At 35.4% G+C, this 20491-nt stretch overlaps 1 protein-coding gene across 2 annotated transcripts in view; it reads right to left on the bottom strand.

Moving 5' to 3' along the window:
• Positions 1-1013: 1013 nt before the first annotated feature.
• Ggt-1 (gamma-glutamyl transpeptidase) overlaps positions 1014-20491 on the bottom strand; it is a 33305-nt gene continuing 13827 nt past the window's right edge. The window contains exons 1-6 of one of the 2 annotated variants that reach the window (XM_075299174.1): positions 14336-14397; positions 3867-4025; positions 3435-3649; positions 2451-2844; positions 1704-2382; positions 1014-1639 (exon numbers count right to left, since the gene is read on the bottom strand). In XM_075299174.1, coding sequence (XP_075155289.1) covers positions 1349-1639; positions 1704-2382; positions 2451-2844; positions 3435-3649; positions 3867-4025; positions 14336-14382 — 1785 coding nt within the window. In that variant the 5' untranslated portion in view covers positions 14383-14397 and the 3' untranslated portion in view covers positions 1014-1348. Of the gene's footprint in view, positions 1640-1703; positions 2383-2450; positions 2845-3434; positions 3650-3866; positions 4026-14335; positions 14398-20491 lie in introns of those variants that run through there. The other variant, XM_075299175.1, reaches the window with a different exon arrangement.

Genomic DNA, 20491 nt, shown 5'->3' on the forward strand with positions numbered 1-20491 from the left:
GGAAGGGTTGATATTTTTCAGTTTGAAGCACTCTAACAAAACTGTTGCTTTCAAAGAGAAAAATCAACTCTTCAATCAACGGACGCATTAACGCAAGGTATGTAACTCAACCTTAACTATTATTTTACAATGAAGAAAATTGAATTAAAAAAAAAACATCAAATTATTTATTAAAAGCTTTGAGTTTTTAAATGTTACAAAAAAGATGTTCAAGAACCAAAAATAGTTTATTAATTTTAAAATAATTCAGATTATAGAGCAAGTAAAAGGATCTATAATGAAATAGTAAGGAAATCCTCTATGTTTCGGAAATTGTAACCGAAAATTGCAAGACTTTTGTTTCCTTATTTGTCCAACCACTTAGTGTCTACTTAGTGACTCAAATCCTCTTCGTATTTAGAATTCCTTTGAAAGATAACACTCCTACAAAGCTTTAGATTTAAAGCTTAAGTGGTTGGGATAAAATAGGCAAATCAAATTTATTCGATGACCGTGTTTGTTTTCGATAGTTTATTTATTTGGGTCGAACTGAAACAGATGTAATCAAGTTTAAAAATAACAAACATTGTCTATTTCAGCAAACAATGGCTCCCTTTTTCATCAGACTTTTTGCTGTTTTAGCAGATTTTTTCTGCAGTTTCTACTAATATTTTCACTAAATCTACTGAATACACAAAAACATGTTGTTACACTGAAATATGCATTTATAAAGTAGAATTTATTTATTCTCGTCAAACAGAAGTATGTTGTGCGCAATTGTGTATAAAGTTCGTATTATCGCACTAAAATAGCCATTTTTCACGGTTACTTTTCTTCAATAATTTCCTATTAAGTTATTATGAAATTTGCCAAAAAAGTTATAATTTTACTCTGCTTTTATAGTCCTATTTTCGATGTTGGTGGATAAATTCGAACTAAATAACCAACTTTAATAGGAGAAGGAATTCGCAAATTCAACAAAGTCAGACTATATATTTTACTGATTGTATTGAAAAATAAAAAAAAAAAAAATATTTTGTAGAAAATTTGTTACTATTATTTACATAGCGTTTTATTTATAAAAAAATACATACATTTAAAAATATATGTATTAGTGTACACAAAACTATTGACAAATTCTTATATAATAATTTGTATCCCTGAATCGTTGTTGCACATAGTATAAAAATCACTTTCTGAAGACATTATCAATAACTTACATACATAATAAATACATCAATATTCTATTTAATTAACTTTTATACATGTAACAAAATCACATACTACGTATACATATGTATACAGTCATAAATTGAAAAAACTAAATAAATTTAATACCAATTACATTTTGTATGCGTCAAAGTGAGGTTTAATGTTGCATTTTATTAGCTGCAAATATGGTCATGCTACTGCCAACCCTTCGGCGATCATAGAGGGGTTCAGGTACTCCCGTTCGCACACCAATGGCTGTCAAAGCAGCAAAACCACTACCTTCGGGAGATACATTGAGGACATGACCCGATTGCTCCAAATAGTCACGAATATCGGTAGGAACTTCAGATTCGGCATCAACTCTCATGGGTACCAATTGATGATGTAAACGGCCATCATTAACTGACTCCTCTAGGCCTTCGTTAAATATTAAATATTTAATAATAGTCTGTAATTAAAAGGTAAATAGAAATAAAAAGAAAAAAAAAAAGAAAATTTCCAAAAAATCTCACCTGGGCCACAGATGTAGTAATTTTAGTACCTCCGGCAGCTCCTACCAACATTCTTACATTACCATCTGCATCAAGAATAATAGCCGGACACATCGAAGACATAGGACGTTTACCCGGTCTAATATAGTTAGCTGGTGATGCAGGCACACCAAATGAGTTCACCAATCCAGGTGTAGAGAAATCATCCATTTCGTCATTGAGAATAATACCTGTACGTCTTGAACGCACTTTTGAACCGAAATAATTATTAACAGTGCTTGTTACTGTAATAGCATCGCCATTAGCAGCCAAAACAGCCATATTGGCTGTACCATGATCTTCTTCTACTGTAAAGTTAGCTCCATAGTACGAGGTATCTTCAAAGGTTTTGTTGTCATAGATTAATCCACGAATTTCTTTGGCAAAGTCATCGCTGGTCAACTTGTCAAAGGTTTCCTTGATAATATCAAACATCTCTGGATCATTTTCCATATCACCCAAATTCGAACGACGACCATAGGCGTGTTTATAAGTTTCCATGACCCGTTGCCAGTATATGGGACGGTCTGTGGTATACAAATCGCTCATTACATTCAAAATGAAAGCCAAAAGAGCACCACTTGAGGGCAAAGGTGTAGTATAGAGTTTATAGCCTCCAGTAACATTAGCCACCACATGATGGGTATCCTCCCATTTAACCCTTAGGAAAAAACGGAATTATGATTTACTATACCATGAATCAAGTGATTTTTGTTTAATTCAACTTACTTGTAATTCTTTAAATCATCCTCGGTGATTATTCCTCCCATTGATTGTATATCCTCGGCAAACATTTTACCAGTTTCACCTCCATCATACATTTCAGCAACACCATTTTTGGCTATCCTCTCTAATGTATCGCCCAATGCCAAACGTTTCATATAATCTCCTTCTTGATAGAGGCTACCATCTTCTTTGACAAATATTTCTGACATTGATGGTTCATTTCGTATTTCGGTTTCTTTGGAACGCAAAGCTGAAGCCAAATATTTGGATACCCAATGACCTTCACGGCATAATTTAATAGTTGGCTCAAAGAGAACAGCCCATGGCAAACGGCCGTAACGTTGATGCATTTCCCAATAACCAAGAATTTCACCAGGAACAGCTCCGGCCTTGGCACCTGTGACAAAAATTTTATCATATACATTTATCATATAAGAAAACTGGAAATAATTTTTTAGTTGTTCCGAGATACCCTTTATTTATTTAGTTCAAACATTCTCATTTTAACATTTTTAAAAAATTTTAAAACGTGGCGCGTTTTTAGCCCCATTTTTTTAAAGTTACAGTTAGTATCGAGGCTACCAGGTAATTAACCAAATATTTAGTGATTGGATATGGAATTAGTTGTAGGATAATGACTAGGGAGTAATGGCCCTGTCAGATCAAATTGTTGGCATTCCCATCAGAATTATTGAACGATTTCGATACCAATGTCAAGCTATTGAAATCTCTGGTTGAGGGTAAAAGTTCTTCGATCTGCCCGAAACTATATACTATGTTTGTATATTTATTCGAAAAAAAATATTTCACTTGAAGTACTCTTTAAAATTATAAATTAATTAATAGCTTTAGTGATATATGGTAGGAGCGCTTGATTATCAAACCCCAACACTTAACATTTTTTATAGAGCGAAAACGATGTTATTTGTTTGCAAAAATTTCTACCATAAAATAATAAAAAAACACTATCCGTCCTGTGCTACTTACCCGTAACCGACGTCTCATTCACAAACATGTCTCTGAAGGCAGCAGCAGGGGCCGATTCACGGGCAATTAGAGTTTCAATTTTACGATTGCTTTTCGTATAAATTGTGGCCACAAAACCACCTCCAATACCCATACTATGAGTTAAGATAACACCTTCACAAAGTAGTGTGGCAATGGCTGCATCTACGGCCGTACCACCATCCGTTAACATTTTTCTGTAATCATAAGGAAAAAGACGAAAAAATGCCATGTGATTTTATGCTAATTTCAACTCTAGACGAGATTCATCAGCAACGAATTACCACATATTTTTGATAAATGCTTTCTTTGGTCCCCGATTTTTCGGGTAGTTTTTATTTCAAATCGTTGTTGGAATTATGGAATATATTTGTTTTCTAATTGTTCCTAAGTTTTCCATCGATTTATACTTACCCTCCAATTTCGGCACATCCTCTACCATTGGATACAACAGCTCCTGTAATAGCTGGTCCTTTGTCTCCTTTCAGACCAAATACCAATCCTAGGGTTAAGGCCAATATAACGAGGGCAGCGATCGAAGCCCATATTACAACTTTTTTATTGATAACAATTCTGAAAATAAATAAGAAACATTTATTGTGAATAAAATTATAATAAAAAATACGAATTCGTAACAAAAATCCCGGATCACCACTACACCATTATTTATAGTTTTATTTACGAATATGAGCCCTATATTGTGTTTCCACCGGTAGTTGTGGCGTCCTGCCGATACAAATTTGTCCATTCGACTCCATTAAAAAATCTAATTAAAAGTATCCCAATTAAAATATGATTTTATTCACCTCTGCGGTGCAAAATTGTTTTTACATTGCCATAGAAACGTTATACGAGTATTCAATTAGTTCAGCTAAATTAGTTTAGTTTTACAAAGCATACACCAGAAAATATTCATATTTTATTAGAGATATTTTCATTAATAGGCGACTACATTTTAGTCGATATGAATCCACTGTCCAAAAATAATCAGCGGCGCGACTCGGCGGCTTCATTCCCTACCCAGCAGGTATGAATGAATCCTGAGAATAAAGGGGTCTATTTTTGTCGGCGGTGCTGAATCTCAAATTTTACCACCGGCGGCTTTACGACAGAACCGCCAGCCGACTGACTGAGACATCGGAAAATTACAAAATCTTACCGTATACAGATAGATGTTACACTTTCTATGGGCGGCTTTAGCACGTCGTTCTGATCGTCGTATGGTTATATTTTTGGTTTAGTCTGAGAAATTTTTTACCAGATACGGAATAAATAGTACTACAGAGACTTTCGGGCCTACTGTTGCACTCCAGAGATCTTCGGGCCTACTGTTCCACCACATAGTCCTTCCGGACTACTGTTCCGCCACTGAGACCTTCGTTACTACTGTTCCATCACAGACACATTCGGGCCTACTTTTCCCCAAAGAAACATGTTCCCACAGAGACCTTCGGACATATTGTTCCACCACAGAGACCGTCCTGTCTCCTGTTCCCCACAGAGACCGTCCGGTCTACTGTTTCCCACAGAGACCTTCGGACCTACTGTTCCACCACATAGTCCTTCCGGTCTACTGTTCCGCCACTGAGACCTTCGTTACTACTGTTCCATCACAGACACACTCGGGCCTACACAGAAACCCCCGCATAAACCTTCGGACCAATTGTTCCGCCACTGAGACCCTCGAAACTACTGTTCCGCCACTGAGATCTTCGGTCCTACTGTTCTACCACTAAGGCCTTCGGGCCTACTGTTCCACCACTGAAACCTTCGGGCCTGCTGTTCCACCAATGAGACATTCGGTCCTACTGATCCACCAATGAGATCTTCGGTCCTACTGTTCCATCAAAGAGACGTTCGGGCCTACTGTTCCGCTACTGAGACCTTCGAACCAACTGTTCCACCAATGAGAATTTCGGTCCTACTGTTCCACCACATAGTCCTTCCGGTCTACTGTTCCGCCACTGAGACCTTCGTTACTACTGTTACATCACAGACACATTCGGGCCTACTTTTCCCCACAGAGACCTTCGGACCAACTGTTCCACCACTGTGACCTTCGAAACTACTGTCCCGCCACTGAGACCTTCGGTCCTACTGTTCCACCACTACGGCCTACGGTTCTACCACTAAGGCCTTCGGGCCTACTGTTCCACCAATGAGATCTTCGGTCCTACTGTTCCATCAAAGAGACCTTCGGGCCTACTGTTCCGCTACAGAGACCTTCGAACCAACTGTTCCGCTACAGATACCTTCGGTCCTACTGTTCCACCACTAAGGCCTTAAGTCCTACTGTTCCACCACTGAGACCTTTTGGGCCTACTGTTCCACCAATGAGACCTTCGGTCCTACTGTTCCACCAATGAGACCTTCGGTCCTACTATTTCATCAAAGAGACCTTCGGGCCTACTGTTCCGCAACTGAGACTTTCGAACCAACTGTTCCACCACAGATACCTTCGGTCCTACTGTTCCATCACAGAGACCTTCGGACCTACTGTTACGCTTCTGAGACCTTCCACCACAGATACCTTCGGTCCTACTATTCAACCAATGAGAATTTCGGACCTACTGTACCCCACAGAGACCTTCGGTCCTTCTGTTTCCCTCAAAGACCTTCGGTCTTATTGTTCCACAACAGAGACCTTCGGGCCTTTAGTTCGCTTGAAAAATAGCTAGTAGAGTAGTTTGTGTGCTAATTGTGAGTAATACTAAAACCGAGCGTAACGGATTACCGACCCTGGACGACTATCACACCACTGCCGATACCGAAGCTGATACCACACCGTTTCTACAACAACTGTAGCAACACTAGAAACCGTCTGAGAACCGAAGATCCCATCAGCAATTCCCGACCACAAATCGAGGAATAAATAAGTTAACGTCCCTGAGAGCTAGTGTGGTGCAATGGTTAGCATGCCCGCCATGCATACACAGGGCCGTGGGTTTAACCCCAGTTTCGACCGAACACCAAACAGATTTTCTGTGGTGGCTTATCCCCTCTGAGTAATGCTGGTGACATTTCTGAGCTTCTCTATGTGGTTTCACAGTAATGTGAAACCTCGTTCGGAGTTCGGCTATAAGGAGTTCCCTTGTCAAAGAGGTCAACATAGAATCGAGCAGTACTCATTGATAAGAGAGAAATTCACCACTTGTGGTATCCCAATTGGTTGCCTCTATGCCTGACCTAAGTTCCCGATCAGCTATAATTCGACGAATACAGAACTTCCCACTTGCAAACGTACCGAACTATCAAGCAACGGCCAATCATCTACGATTGCAACAGCCTACAATCAATGAACTATCATTACCGGTCGTCGAAAAACCGACCATCATCAACGAAGCATATTTCTCATCAACTACGGATCATCGACAAGCCGACGATTTTAAACGAACCGAACTTCTCATAAAAATTCTATTCGGCTCCAATCTATCATTGAAAGCAGAGAATGAAACCGACGAGTCGCTGCGCCGACTTTGACAAGTCGAACAAGTCAAAAATACTAATTTGAGTCCGAAAAATGTATTAATAATTGTTGTATTTTTTTAACAAAATTTTGAACCTACTACCCACAATCAATCAATATGAAGCTTCTATAATAATTGTGCAAAAAATTAGCTAAAAACATTTAAATGAAATGTAAATTTCATTGTAAGATTGGTTGTACAACTAATCTCATTATCATTCGTATAACGTTAAATTGGTTTTATAATGGATAATTGTCCGCTGCCGAATTGCAAAAATTTATATCGGCTTAGCAGTCAAGTTGCCGGAGCAAAAATTTTGTGTCAGCCGGCGCCGGCAAAAATGGGTCGGCTTCATTCTCTGATTGAAAGTATTCGAACCTTAACGAGATTAATTGTACAAGTAATCTGTCAATCAAATATGAATTTTATTCATTTCTGTGGTGCAAGATTTTTGTTAATTATTGTTAAAATGACGGATAATTATCTGACGACGAACAAAATTATATTTGCTAAGTCGTGAAGTCGCCGCCGCTGGTGTCCAAAAATTTAATGAAAAAATAAGTCGGCTTCTATTTGAAATACAGCTCCCTTCTCCCTAATTGGGGCTGTACTTTTTTATATTATATATTTTTTTCATGGCACAATAAACAAAAAGTAGTTAGGGTCTTATACAAAAGTACGTTTCTCGTATCCAAGCTATGAAATATATCAAATAAATATTCTTTTAATTAAAATGTTCTTATATTAAAGAAATTTTTTAACCTTTTTTGTCCCGAAGTATAGATTACATTATCATTTTTATAATGCCATAACAAATTTCAAAAATGTATAAAAAAAGTAGAAAATTTATTTCTTCATTCCTTTGGTTTATTGCGATTAAAATGTTTGTTGTTTTTTCGGATAAAAAATTTACAAAATTTTACAATTCCTCTCTTTTCCTCTCTTTATTAATTTAGGAGAATTTATAAAATATTATATGTCATATGTCTGTTGATTCGTCACTTGGCCAGTATGTTAATTTTTCAAGTGCTAAATTTAGTTCTAACCTTTTCTTATTATATTAACCCACATTTTAATTCTACTAAAAATAATTTACTTTCGATTTGCGATTTTAATTTTGTTATGGCAAATTATATATACGTATGACAATGATAAGATTATGCGTGGCGAGCGTTATCCGTAACAAAATATTCGACATCATAAATACCTGAAGCAGAAGTTCAGCAGAAGAAAATGAATATACGACAGTAAATGTACGTTTGTCCAATACATGGAAAATTTTCAAATTATATGGGGAATTAATAAATATGTTAATCTTTCTTCTCGCATATTATACGGCTCTAATGTAAATTCTTAAAGTTCAATGGCCGTTTGAGATGACAGACAGATATGGAGAGCTGTATGTGGAATATATGTCAATATTTCAAACTACATAAATCAATGTTATCGACATTTTTTTGGTATATAAGAAAAAAAGGCAGAAATATTGTTAGTTGAGATTAATTTCTAACAGTTTTAAGCCATTGATTTTGTAGTTCTTGCATTAAAGATTTTAAAACTAGATTTTTATTTAACATTAATCTAATATTTGTAAACATTTAAAGGGAATGACAATTTCACGCTGAAAAAACTATTGTCGTAAATAAGGGCCTTCTTCTCATCTTTGGTATTTAATTTTTTGAAGTTTGGTGAGTGAGAGGGACTTCACTATTCCCCCGGAAAAAAAGACAACAATTTTTTATAGCGTATATAATTTTATTTTAGTTCATGAAAATTAGTCAATTTTAATTGAATCGGTTCAGATTTAGTTATATGTAGCTTCCATATATATCATTTGCTCGATTTACACTCATATAACCACAGAGGCCAAAAGTTTTAAGGCCGGTACTCTGTTCGGTTTTCGCGTTGAAACTCCATACAAAACCAAAAAATGCGAAAAACTAGCGAAATTTTTTCCACTGACGTCTATAGCATGGCGCCATTTGCAATGTGAATTAAGAAATAATTTATTTATTAAAACTATTTGTGTGGGTTTATAACGGATGATATTTTTGTTCCGAAAATATACAAAGGATCAAAGGAGTAGCAAGGAAAAATAAAATGTTAATTTTGTAATAGCAAGCAGCAACCACCAACTTAATTCAATATCGCTCCCTGTTACCTAAATAAACACCGCTTTCTATGTGCGAAATAATGGTTTCTATAAATTTTTTTTCGCAAGAATGAACATAGTACCGGCCTTTACTCTGATTTACTTGAAACTTTGCATAGGAAGTAGAATTAAAGTTCTCGATATACATGCCAATCTTGGTTGAATTTGGTTCAGATATAGATATAGCTCCCATATATATATGTGGCCATATCAGGCCACATAGGTCGAATGTATAATCCGATTTACGTGAAATTTTGCACAGGTAGTAAAATTAACATTGTAGCTTCGCATGCCGAATTTCGTTGAAATCGGTTCAGATTTAAATATATAATACATATATATCGCCCGATAAATCATAAATACACTTTTGCGAAGTTTCCTAAAAATTGTTTCAGGTTAAAAATGTTTCCCAATTTTTATACCCACCACAACACATCGAAATATCGCTTTCCGACTATATAAAGTATATATATATACTTGATCAGGGAGAAATTCTAAGACGATATAACGATGTCCGTCTGTCTGTCTGTTGTAATCACGCTACAGTCTTCAATAATGAAGCAATCGTGCTGAAATTTTGCACAAGCTCGTCTTTTGTCTGCAGGCAGGTCAAGTTCGAAGATGGGCTATATCGGTCCAGGTTTTGATATAGTCCCCATATAAACCGACATATCTATTTGGGGTCTTGGGCTTATAGAAATCGTAGTTTTTATCCAATTTGCCTGAAATTTGAAATCTAGAGGTATTTTATGAGTGTTTATGGTGAGTATCGGTCCATGTTTTGGTATAGCCCTCATATAGACCGATCTACCGATTTTACTTCTTGGGCTTATAGAAATCGCAGTTTTTATTCAATTTACCTGAATTTGAAAATCTAGAGGTATTGTAGGACCACAAATACGTGTGCCAAAAATTATGAGTATCGGTCCATATTTTGGTATAGCCCCCATATAGACCGATCTCCCGATTTTACTTCTTGGGCTTGTAGAAACCGCAGTTTTTATTCAATTTACCTGAAATTGGAAATCTAGAGTTATTGTAGGACCACAAATACGTGTGCCAAAAATTGTGAGTATCGGTCCATGTTTTGGTATGGTCCCCATATAATACGACCTCCCGATTTGGGGTCTTGGGCTTATAGAAACCGTAGTTTTTTATCCAATTTGTCTGAAATTGGAAATCTAGAGGTATTTTAGGACCATAAAGATGTGTGCCGAAAATGGTGAGTATCGGTCCATATTTTGGTATAGCCCCCATATAGACCGATTTCCCGATTTTACTTCTTGGGCTTCTAGAATCCGAAGTTTTTATCCTATTTGCCTGAAATTGGAAATGTAGAGGTATTTTTGGGTCATAAAGAGTTGTGCCGAAAACGGTGAGTATCGGTCCATATTTTAGTATAGCCCCCATAAGAACGATCTCCCGATTTAACTCCTTAGGTTTCTAGAAACCGTAGTTTTTATCTGATTTGCCTGAAATTGTAAAAATTCTGGTATTTTAGGCTCACAAAAACGTGTATCGGATTAAGTTTTTATCGGTCCATTTGGTAATGCCTCCATATAGACCGACTTCACTTCTTGAGGGTGTAGAAGGCGCACTGATCATGGAAATTGCTTGAAACTCAATGTAAATTTTCCAGATTTTACTTCTACAGATTTAAGATTTCAAATCAAGAGGTTATTTTATAATTTTCTTGCACACTTACAAGAGATGTTAATGCTTCCTCTAAAACTCAAACAAAAATGGTTCTTATAAATCCAGAATCTGATATAGTCCTCATAGGTGAAATCTTTAAATTTATCTTCGGGAAGTGTCCTCAAGCCCTCAAGCCCTCCTGAATTTTTAAAGGAAACCCTAATATTTGGTTCATGGTGGTGGGTATTTAAGATTCGGCCCGGCCGAGCTTAGTGCTGTATATACTTGTTTTTTACTAAAATTGTGCTCCGGCCACGTCATTAGCCGGTTTAAATTTGAAGTCCAGAGATTTTCACAGAAGTCTAAAGTATTTTGTCCAAATCGGTTCAGATTTAAATGTATGTATATGGGAAAATAAACCTTTGTATATAGCTCCCAGCATATTTGACGGATTTGATATGGTATCGAAAATGTGAATCTACTAAGTGGTACACGAACTCATCCGGTGTAATATTCGGATGAACACCACGCACTACTACCTTCGGCGCCCGCTTGTCCTTCACCGCCACCCCAAACCCAACTCAGCGAGTTTCCTATTGCTCGCTATCTTCTCCCTCTCTGCCACCAACGGTGTCCGAATCACAGCGCCACCATCCTTCGTCGGCCTAACGTCGTGCACACTCACACCAAGGGTCGGACCAACCTCCTCAACCACCTTCTTCACCACGTTCTCCGAGGTCGTCTCATCCTTCCCATTCTCCATCATCGCCCATGTCTCCACTGGCCTCCTCTCAGGCACCGGAGCCGAACGGCCAAAAACATCATCCGTGCCTGCCACAGGGCGCCCTTGCACAGCCGCACTAGCAACCCCACCTACCAACCAGTATACATTCAGCTGCCCCTTCAGGCCCTCATTCTCTACCAGCAGCTCCATCAGCATCTCCTCCAACTTGCCCGTGCAAGCCATCGCAGCCTTCACCACCCTCAAATCCACACCACCATCCAGCAATACATTCATGAGGCCCTGAGTGACCTCCTTCATACCAATCACTCCACTACTGGACACAATAGTCTCATGCCATCTACGAGGCCTACTTTCCCTCCCCTTTACCCCTTCCCCAACATTATCCCGCATCCAAAGATCCGTAACTAGTTCGCTCATAAGATCGCTACGTAGCTGTTATTGTCATCAATAGACAATTATCGTTATAAGTTATATTTATATAGCATAGTTTACGGCGCCCACGAGCCGATGCAAACAAATCATTATTTAACAGAAACATACATTTGTTGGCCACGTGGAGCAATGGTTAGCATGTCTGCCTTGCATGCAAAGGTTCGTGGGTTCAATCCCTGCTTCGACCGAACACAATTTTTTTTTTAATTTACACTTTTATATTTATATATTACTATATTAAATTTTTACAATGAAACTTCGAAATGTGGGCTATTAAAGATTTACAGTAAGAAACAGTGCTTAATATAAACGAAATGGACAGAGCTTTTGTATAAATTATTATTTTTTATAACAAAAATAAAAATTTTGTGAATATGTTAAAAAAATGTCTTTGGTATAAAAGTTTAAAATTTCCGAAGAAATTCAAAAACTCTAACAAAAGAAGAAACTGAAGTCGAGTATAAACATACATAATTTTACAATATACACATAAATTTATTTGGGCGTGAACTATTTTTTGCATTTAATACCATTTTAAATGCATTTAAAACTTATCGTATTTAGATATACAAATAAATATGAAAATTTAATAACGCATAATTTTGTACTTAATTTCATCTTTACCTTTTAGAGATTCGAGTTTTGCCGCTAAAATGAAAAATACTTTTAGCGGCAAAACTCGAACTTAACGCCCGTTTTTTTTTTTTGAAAGTATCCGTCAACTCATCTTGGACGACTTATTAATAAAAAAGAACTAAACTTTTGTCTTTGTCTGAATATTTTGACTTACTCGTCGTACGTTCCGATTTCCTTTCGATGAAAAAAGTTGTGCTCATAATGTCAAAATGTTAAACAAAACCCATGTCCACACATATGTACATAACAGGTTGGCTGATAAGTCCCCGGTCTGACACATAGATGGCGTTGCTGGTATTAAATGCATATTGTTTTTATATAGTAGCAACCTTCAAATGATTCGTGTCAACATTTGACGTCTGTAAGTCAATTAGTTTGTGAGATAGAGCGTCTTTTGTGAAGCAACTTTTGTTATTGTGAAAAAAAATTTAAAAAAAGGAATTTCGTGTTTTGATAAAATACTGTTTTCTGAAGGGAAAAAATACAGCGGAAGAAAAAACTTGGCTTGATAATGAGTTTCCGGACTCTGCCCCAGGGTAATCAACAATAATTGATTGGTATGCAACATTCAAGCGTGGTGAAATGAGCACGGAGGACGGTGAACGCAGTGGACGCCCGAAAGAAGTGGTTACTGACGAAAATGATTTTGAATGACCGTAAAATGAAGTTGATCGAGATAGCAGAGGCCTTAAAGATATCAAAGGAACGTGTTGGTCATATCATTCATCAATATTTGGATATGCGGAAGCTCTGTGCAAAATGGGTGCCGCGCGAGCTCACATTTGACCAAAAATTTGGCTGCAATGAAGAGGTGATCGCCGAAACTGAGGCCTATTTTGAGGCAAAACCGAAGGAGTACTACCAAAATGGTATCAAAAAATTGGAAGGTCGTTATAATCGTTGTATCGCTCTTGAAGGGAACTATGTTGAATAATAAAAACGAATTTTGACAAAAAAATGAGTTTTTCTTTGTTAGACCGGGGACTTATCAGCCAACCTGTTAAAATGCTGCACTCAAGGCAAAACACATGCTGTTTTTTTTTTTCAAATGTCTATTCTCTTGGTTCCGAATGTCTATCCTCTTTACTCCGAATACTCATTTTAATATAAATTAAATTAAATAATATTTACACTTAAGCATATCAAATTTTTGCCGAAGCCTTATTACCATGCCAAGCTCATAGCCCAAAACAAGTGGGCACATAAAACAGTTTTCCGAAACAACATACAAGTAGTTTAACAGATATTTCTCTCTTTCTTGATTCTCTCGCTGTGTTATGTTGATATCTTTCGTCAACCCTCCCGGTTTCCATTTCAATTTCTTTCTCTTTACTCTCTCTCTCTCTCTCTCTCTCTCTCTGAATAAAGTATCACAACATTAAATGTTTACTCGAAATTTGTAAATTTATAGATATGTTTACATTCACACATATTATTTTTATGAAACATTCATGTGCCAAACATAATATATTCTAACATATTAACATATGTGTCCCAAACATTTAATGCTAGTTTGGGAACATTACATTTTTGCACTTAAATATATTGTATTCAAAAAATTGTGCCCGAACACAAATTTTGTTTGTGAAACATATGAAAAATATATTTTTCTAACACAGTACTTATCGTACCGCACTTTGTTATTCAATCATTAAATTTTGCATTTCTAAATGAAATAACTTAAATATTTACAATAGTTTACATTCTCTTCTCTCTATAACATCTTCCACCTTCCACCTAATCTGTAACCAAAACCCAGTTTTCTTCAATACACCTGACTATCCATAAATAAATCAAGTTAAATGTCCAATCTTACCTGACACCTTTAACAGTCGCAGATAATAGTTGAGTTGTTTCATTCATTTTGAAGAAAAAACAATTGCTCTATGTATTCTAATAAAATAAAAATTGCTCTCTTCATTCTTTACTACGAACAAATAAAGATTCTTGTCTGTGATAGAAAAAACAAAAAACAAACGATGTTTATTTTTTATTAGATAAGATTGTAGAATTACGCTCGTATACTCATTTCCAGTGTCAATAAATCAAAATTTCTTGAATTTTTTTTTAGAATGGTCTGGATGATGTGCAATTGCCTCCAATAAAAAGTAATAATTAATTACAACCACCCTTATGTTGACGATAATTGAGAAAATTATCTAAGATACGATATCTTCATTTGTTTTTACAAATCAAAAAAAAAAAACTGTGTTTATTTCCAATTAGATTTACTTGCGGCGCCTGGGAATTGTGGGAAGAGCAACTATAGCAAACTATAGTTTTAGTCCATTCACAATGTGTGAAGATCGACGTTAGAGTAAGCTAAGGTGAAGGTTGTTTTCTTATCAGTACAATATATTTATTTTAATCTAGGAAATGTTTTGATGTGCTTCCCATACTTGGCAATTAGATTTTGATTTTCCAGAATTCATTTATAGGCTGTGAGAATATAACAAATCAAAATTTGTATTGCTCCCCCAAATACTCTTCAAGTGATTGTAACCATAAAATTATATCTGATTATAATTAGAGATATTTGTGACTTGATATTGCATTGAAGGATAGAAAAAACTATTGACCTAATATGAAAGATATATAAACAACTCAAATTTTAGGACACGGAATTTACACAATATTAACCCTTTGACTACCGATGTCCACTTAGGAGGACATTCGAAAACAACAACATAGTCTATTTCCCCACTTATTGTCGATTTGTTTCTTGATGTTGTTTTAAAGTAGAAGCTTTAATCCAACTAAGATATAAATAGTTTCTATATTGGTGAGCACTAAAATACATTTTTACAAACTTCTTTAACAATAAACGAAAAATACGAAATTTTGAGACTATTTTTCTACTGTATGTCTCTAGTAAATGGACATTCATACAAGAACTGTATCCGATATTTTTTTGGATTTATTTTGGAATTTTTCTCACACTTCGATAGATATAATAGGCTTATTTTCGTAAGGTCATTTAGGTAGGTCCTAAAAATTAAAATTTTTTTCTACATGCTAGTTTTTAACATTAGGTTTATTTCGGCAGTGAAAAGGTTAAAGACAAATTTTTTTAAAATAATGACATTTTAATTAAAAGAAAGGAAGTTTACAATCTATGCTTCAACACTTTTTTTCATTAAATTTAGGACACGAATTTTGGAAATTTTCTTTCCTCAGTTAAATATCGTATGTCTTTGAACTAAGGAAATTTTTTCTTAAAATAAAGAAAAACATTTTTGATTTGAAGAAATCGTCTTTAAATTAAGTGATGTATTAAATTTATATTTAAGATAAATTATATTCAAATTAGGCTAAGACTTACAGTGGCAAACATTGGTAAAAGGTTTGGGAAGCTATTTTAAATTAAAAAATATTTTAATTCGGATTTAAACAAAACAAGTATATACGGCCGTTCGGCCAGGCCGAATCTTATGTACCCTCCACCATGGATTGCGTAGAAACTTCTACGAAAGACTGTTATCCACAATCGAATTACTTGGGTGGTGGTATCTTAAAACTTCTTAACATCGTTTTCTAAATTGTGAGTTAGTTCATACGTGGTATATATTAGAAAAAAAGTTATGTATAGGTAAGTCTACAAATAATTACGAATCGACATGGACTTTTGCACCGTACGTAGAGAGACAGAAATGAAATATGAAATATGGTCGCTTATATGGGGGCTATATAGAATTATGAACTTGATATGGACCAATTTTTGAGTGATTGGGGGATCGATTTATCGTGGTAGAGAGCCAGAATTGAAATATGGGGGTCGCTTATATGGCGCCTATATACAATTATGAACTTGATATGGACCAATTTTTGTGTGATTGGGGATCGGTTTATATGGGGGCTATATATGATTATGGACTGATATGACCCCTTATGGCATGGTTGTTAAATATCATATACTACCACCACGTACCAAATTTCAACGAGATCGGATGAATTTTGCTTCTCCAAAAGGCACCGGAGGTCAAATCTGGGGATCGGTTTATATGGGGGCTATATATAATTATGGACTGATATGAACCAATTCCTGCATGGTTGGTGGATACCATATACTAACATCACGTACCAAATTTCAACCGAATCGGATGAATTTTGCTCTTCCAAGAGGCTCCGGAGGTTAAATCGGGGGATCGGTTTATGTGGGGCCTATATATAATCATTGACCTATTTCGACCATTTTTGCATGGGTGATTGAGGCCATATATTAACACCATGTACCAAATTTCAACTGAATCAGATGAATTTTGGTCTTGCAAGAGGCTCCGGAGGCCAAATCTGGTGATCGGTTTATATGGGGGCTATATATAATTATGGACCGATGTGGACCAATTTTTGTATGGTTGTTAGAGACCATATACTAACACCATATACCAAAATTCAGCCGAATCGGATGAAATTTTCTTCCCTTAGATGCTCCGCAAGCCAAATCGGGGGATCGGTTTATATGGAGGCTATATATAATTACGGACCGATGTGGACCAATTTTTGCATGCTTGTTAGAGACCATATACTAACACCATGTACCAAATTTCAGCCGAATCGGATGAAATTTTCTTCTCTTAGAGGCTCCGCAAGCCAAATCGGGGGATCGGTTTATATGGAGGCTATATATAATTACGGACCGATGTGGACCAATTTTTGCAAGGTTGTTAGATACCATATACTAATACCATGTACCAAATTTCAGCCGGATCGGATGAAATTTGCTTCTCTTAGAGCAATCGCAAGCCAAATTTGGACCGATATGGCCCATTTGCAATACCATCCAATTTCGTTCGGAAGTTAGCGTGATTTCAACAGACGGACGGACATGCTCAGATCGACTCAGAATTTCACCACGACCCAGAATATATATACGGTATGGGGTCTTAGAGCAATATTTCGATGTGTTACAAACGTCATGACAAAGTTAATATACCCCTATCCTATGGTGGAGGGTATAAAAATAATTTTTGAATTCACGAAATTAATTGATCCATTTTTAATTATCAATCACAGAAATCTTCAATCACAGAAATGATAGTATTAATCACCGAAGTCAATTTTGAAAATTCAATCAAAACTTTCATTGAAAATATTTTGTTGAAAATTTATTCTGTGTTGTAACTACATTAAGCATCTAATTCATTTTTTATTTTAGGAATTTGTTTGTTCTTAAAGTTTTTTAACGAGAATTTAAAAAAAGGCAAAGTTTTTGATGATCAAAAATGTTTATTAGTTCTAAATTAAGTTTTTGATATATTTAGTACTTACACAAAAAAAAAAAATTCTGATTCAATCACAAAATTAATTGATCCAATTAATTTTTTAATTGAAGAGTCTTCAATCACTAAAATGATAGTATCAATCATAGTTTAAATTGAGCATCAAAAAAATACTTGATTAAAAAATTAATTGATTTCATTAGCAAATTTAAATTAATTTTTTAATTGATTCAATTAAATGATGTTGATTGCAAAATTCAATTAATTTTTTAATTAAAAACGAAACTATTTGTAATCGCTATACTATATTTCAATCACTTTCTATAAATATTTTAAATCATTTTTAGTTTGATTCAAAAAATTATAGTTTCAAAAAAATTTAATTAAGAATTTAAAAAATATATCCATAATTTTTTAAATGTCTTATTCTTCCGAGTTTGATTAAATTTTTTATTTTTTTTTAATTTTAAAAATTTCAATCATTGATTTAATGTTTCTAGTTTGATTAAAAGATTAATAGTATCAATTAATTTTTTAATTGAAAATTTTTCAACTTCAATCAACTTTTTAATTGGGAATATTTTGGTGATATTTTTGTCTGTGTAGTAGGCTTTCCTTTTTATTTGATAACACCATCAAGCCGTCTTGACATTGATCGGACTAATTTTTTTTTATTATCTGTACCTAACATATATTCTTCCATTCTTCCATCAACATTGTACCAAATTTCTTCAAAATCGGTTAATAATAATGACCATTCCGGTCACTGCGAACGGATGGACACCAAGAACTAAGCCGTCTCAGGAGGTGCTTCTGAGTCGATCGGTATATATTTTATGGGGCCTAAAATCAATATTTCTGGTGGGCACATTTTTTGCAGATACTATGTGGTTTAGGCTATAAAGAAGTGCTGTGCCAATACTTATATGCACTGAAAAACAAGCATGTCCGGTTCCAAAAAATTTTGTCTTTACACTAATGAAGCCAAAGAAGCGGAGATTTGAAATAAGGATAAATTTAAGAGGCAATTCTCGTTTAAATTTGAGTTTTGCGTACTTCTTTCTAGGAAACAAATTTTAATTTTTTTGTGTTTTTTTTTTCAATTTGTTTCTTCATGTGCTATTAAAGTGTTACCGACAACTGAAATTTCCGAATTCAGACTCGATTTCAAATAGAAATTATGCTAGGTTTCAAGTAAAAAACGTCTTTAAAATAAAGTGTATGAAAATATCTCCTCTTTTTAAACGTGTTTTGCTTTGTAGTGAAGATACAAAAACTCAACAAATTTAAAGACGATTTCATTAGTGTTAAAGAATTTTTCAGAATTATTATGTTTACCATAGACAAACGGAATTTTCTTTCATGTTAAGATACCCATTTTGAAGTCAAAGCATTTAACTGTAAACGGATAAAACGACTTCAATGAAAAGTTGTCGACTTTTGAACAAAGAAAAAACTTTTTATATGCGTCTTTTACGCTAAGCAAAATTCGCATTTTAACGAAATTTTCTTTAACAAGTGAAAAAAATTAATTATGCCTAATATTTTTGTTTAATTGGTCGAAAAATATTTACTCATTTTCGTGAAATCGGCGTGACATTTGCGTTTGTAATACAGTTTAGTTAAAATTTTCTGAAATTATCCACATTTTCTGATCTTGTTGATCGATCTAAATTTTTCTTTATACCATCGTATCCTTCTTTTATCCCAAGAGCTTTATATCTCTAACGAATTTCCAAATTTGTTTCCAGGTTCTGTTTCCCAGCTAAGCCAGGTCCAGAATCACTTCTTCACCGATATGGTTTAGGTTAGGTTAGGTGTCAGTCTGATATATCAGGCTCATTTAGACTATTCAGTACATTGTGATTAGTGAACTTCTCTTTTATCACTGAGTGCTGCCGATTCCTCCTTGTTATAGCCGAGTCCGAACTGCGTTCACATTGCAGTGAAACCATTTAGAGAAACTTTGAAACACTCAGATCCACCGCTGAAAAACTTTTTGGTGTTAGGTCGAAGCATGAATCGAACCTCCGACCTTTTGTTTGAAAGGCGGGCATGCTAACCATTGCACCACGGTGGTTTACTCTTTGCCTAGTAAAAGTAGGGCAATGGCAAAAGTAGTGTTCCAAGATCTAATCATCCTCAAAACATGCCTATATGCACCATCCTCTATTTCTCCAACTCGGCGCAGATGTGCTTTCAATTCTACGTGCCCGGTCATTATTCCAAAGGCCCTCCCGACTGTCGTTCTACTGTTCTTGAGCAGAGAATGAAGCCGCCGAGTCGCGTCGCCGATTTCAGTCGCCGCCGACCATTTTTTGCCAGTCGACGCCGCCGCCGAATATGTCGACTCATCTCGACTCAAATTTAGCCGCCAAGTAATTAAAAATATCGATTTAAATCAGAAAAGTTTTTATTAAATTGTCGTATTTTTTCCAAAATTTTGAACACAACCAATCATATTTAATCTGCTATAATAATTTAGCAAAAATTTGGCTCAGAAAATTTGAACGAAAAGTAAATTTGTTTGTAAGATAGGTTGTACAACTAATCTCATTACCATTCGATTAACTTCAAATTGATTTTATAATGGATAATTGTCCGCCGCCGAGTGAACAAATTTATATCGGCTCAGCCGTCAAGCCGCCGCCGACAAAAATGGGTCGGCTTCATTCTCTGTTCTTGAGTATTTCTCCAGTCTTTTTCTTGTCTGGGTCACCCCATAGTATTTTCGACGCCGTTCCGACCGTTGA

Source organism: Haematobia irritans, chromosome 3, assembly GCF_050003625.1.
Source record: "Haematobia irritans isolate KBUSLIRL chromosome 3, ASM5000362v1, whole genome shotgun sequence".
Taxonomy (NCBI): Eukaryota; Metazoa; Arthropoda; class Insecta; order Diptera; family Muscidae; genus Haematobia; species Haematobia irritans.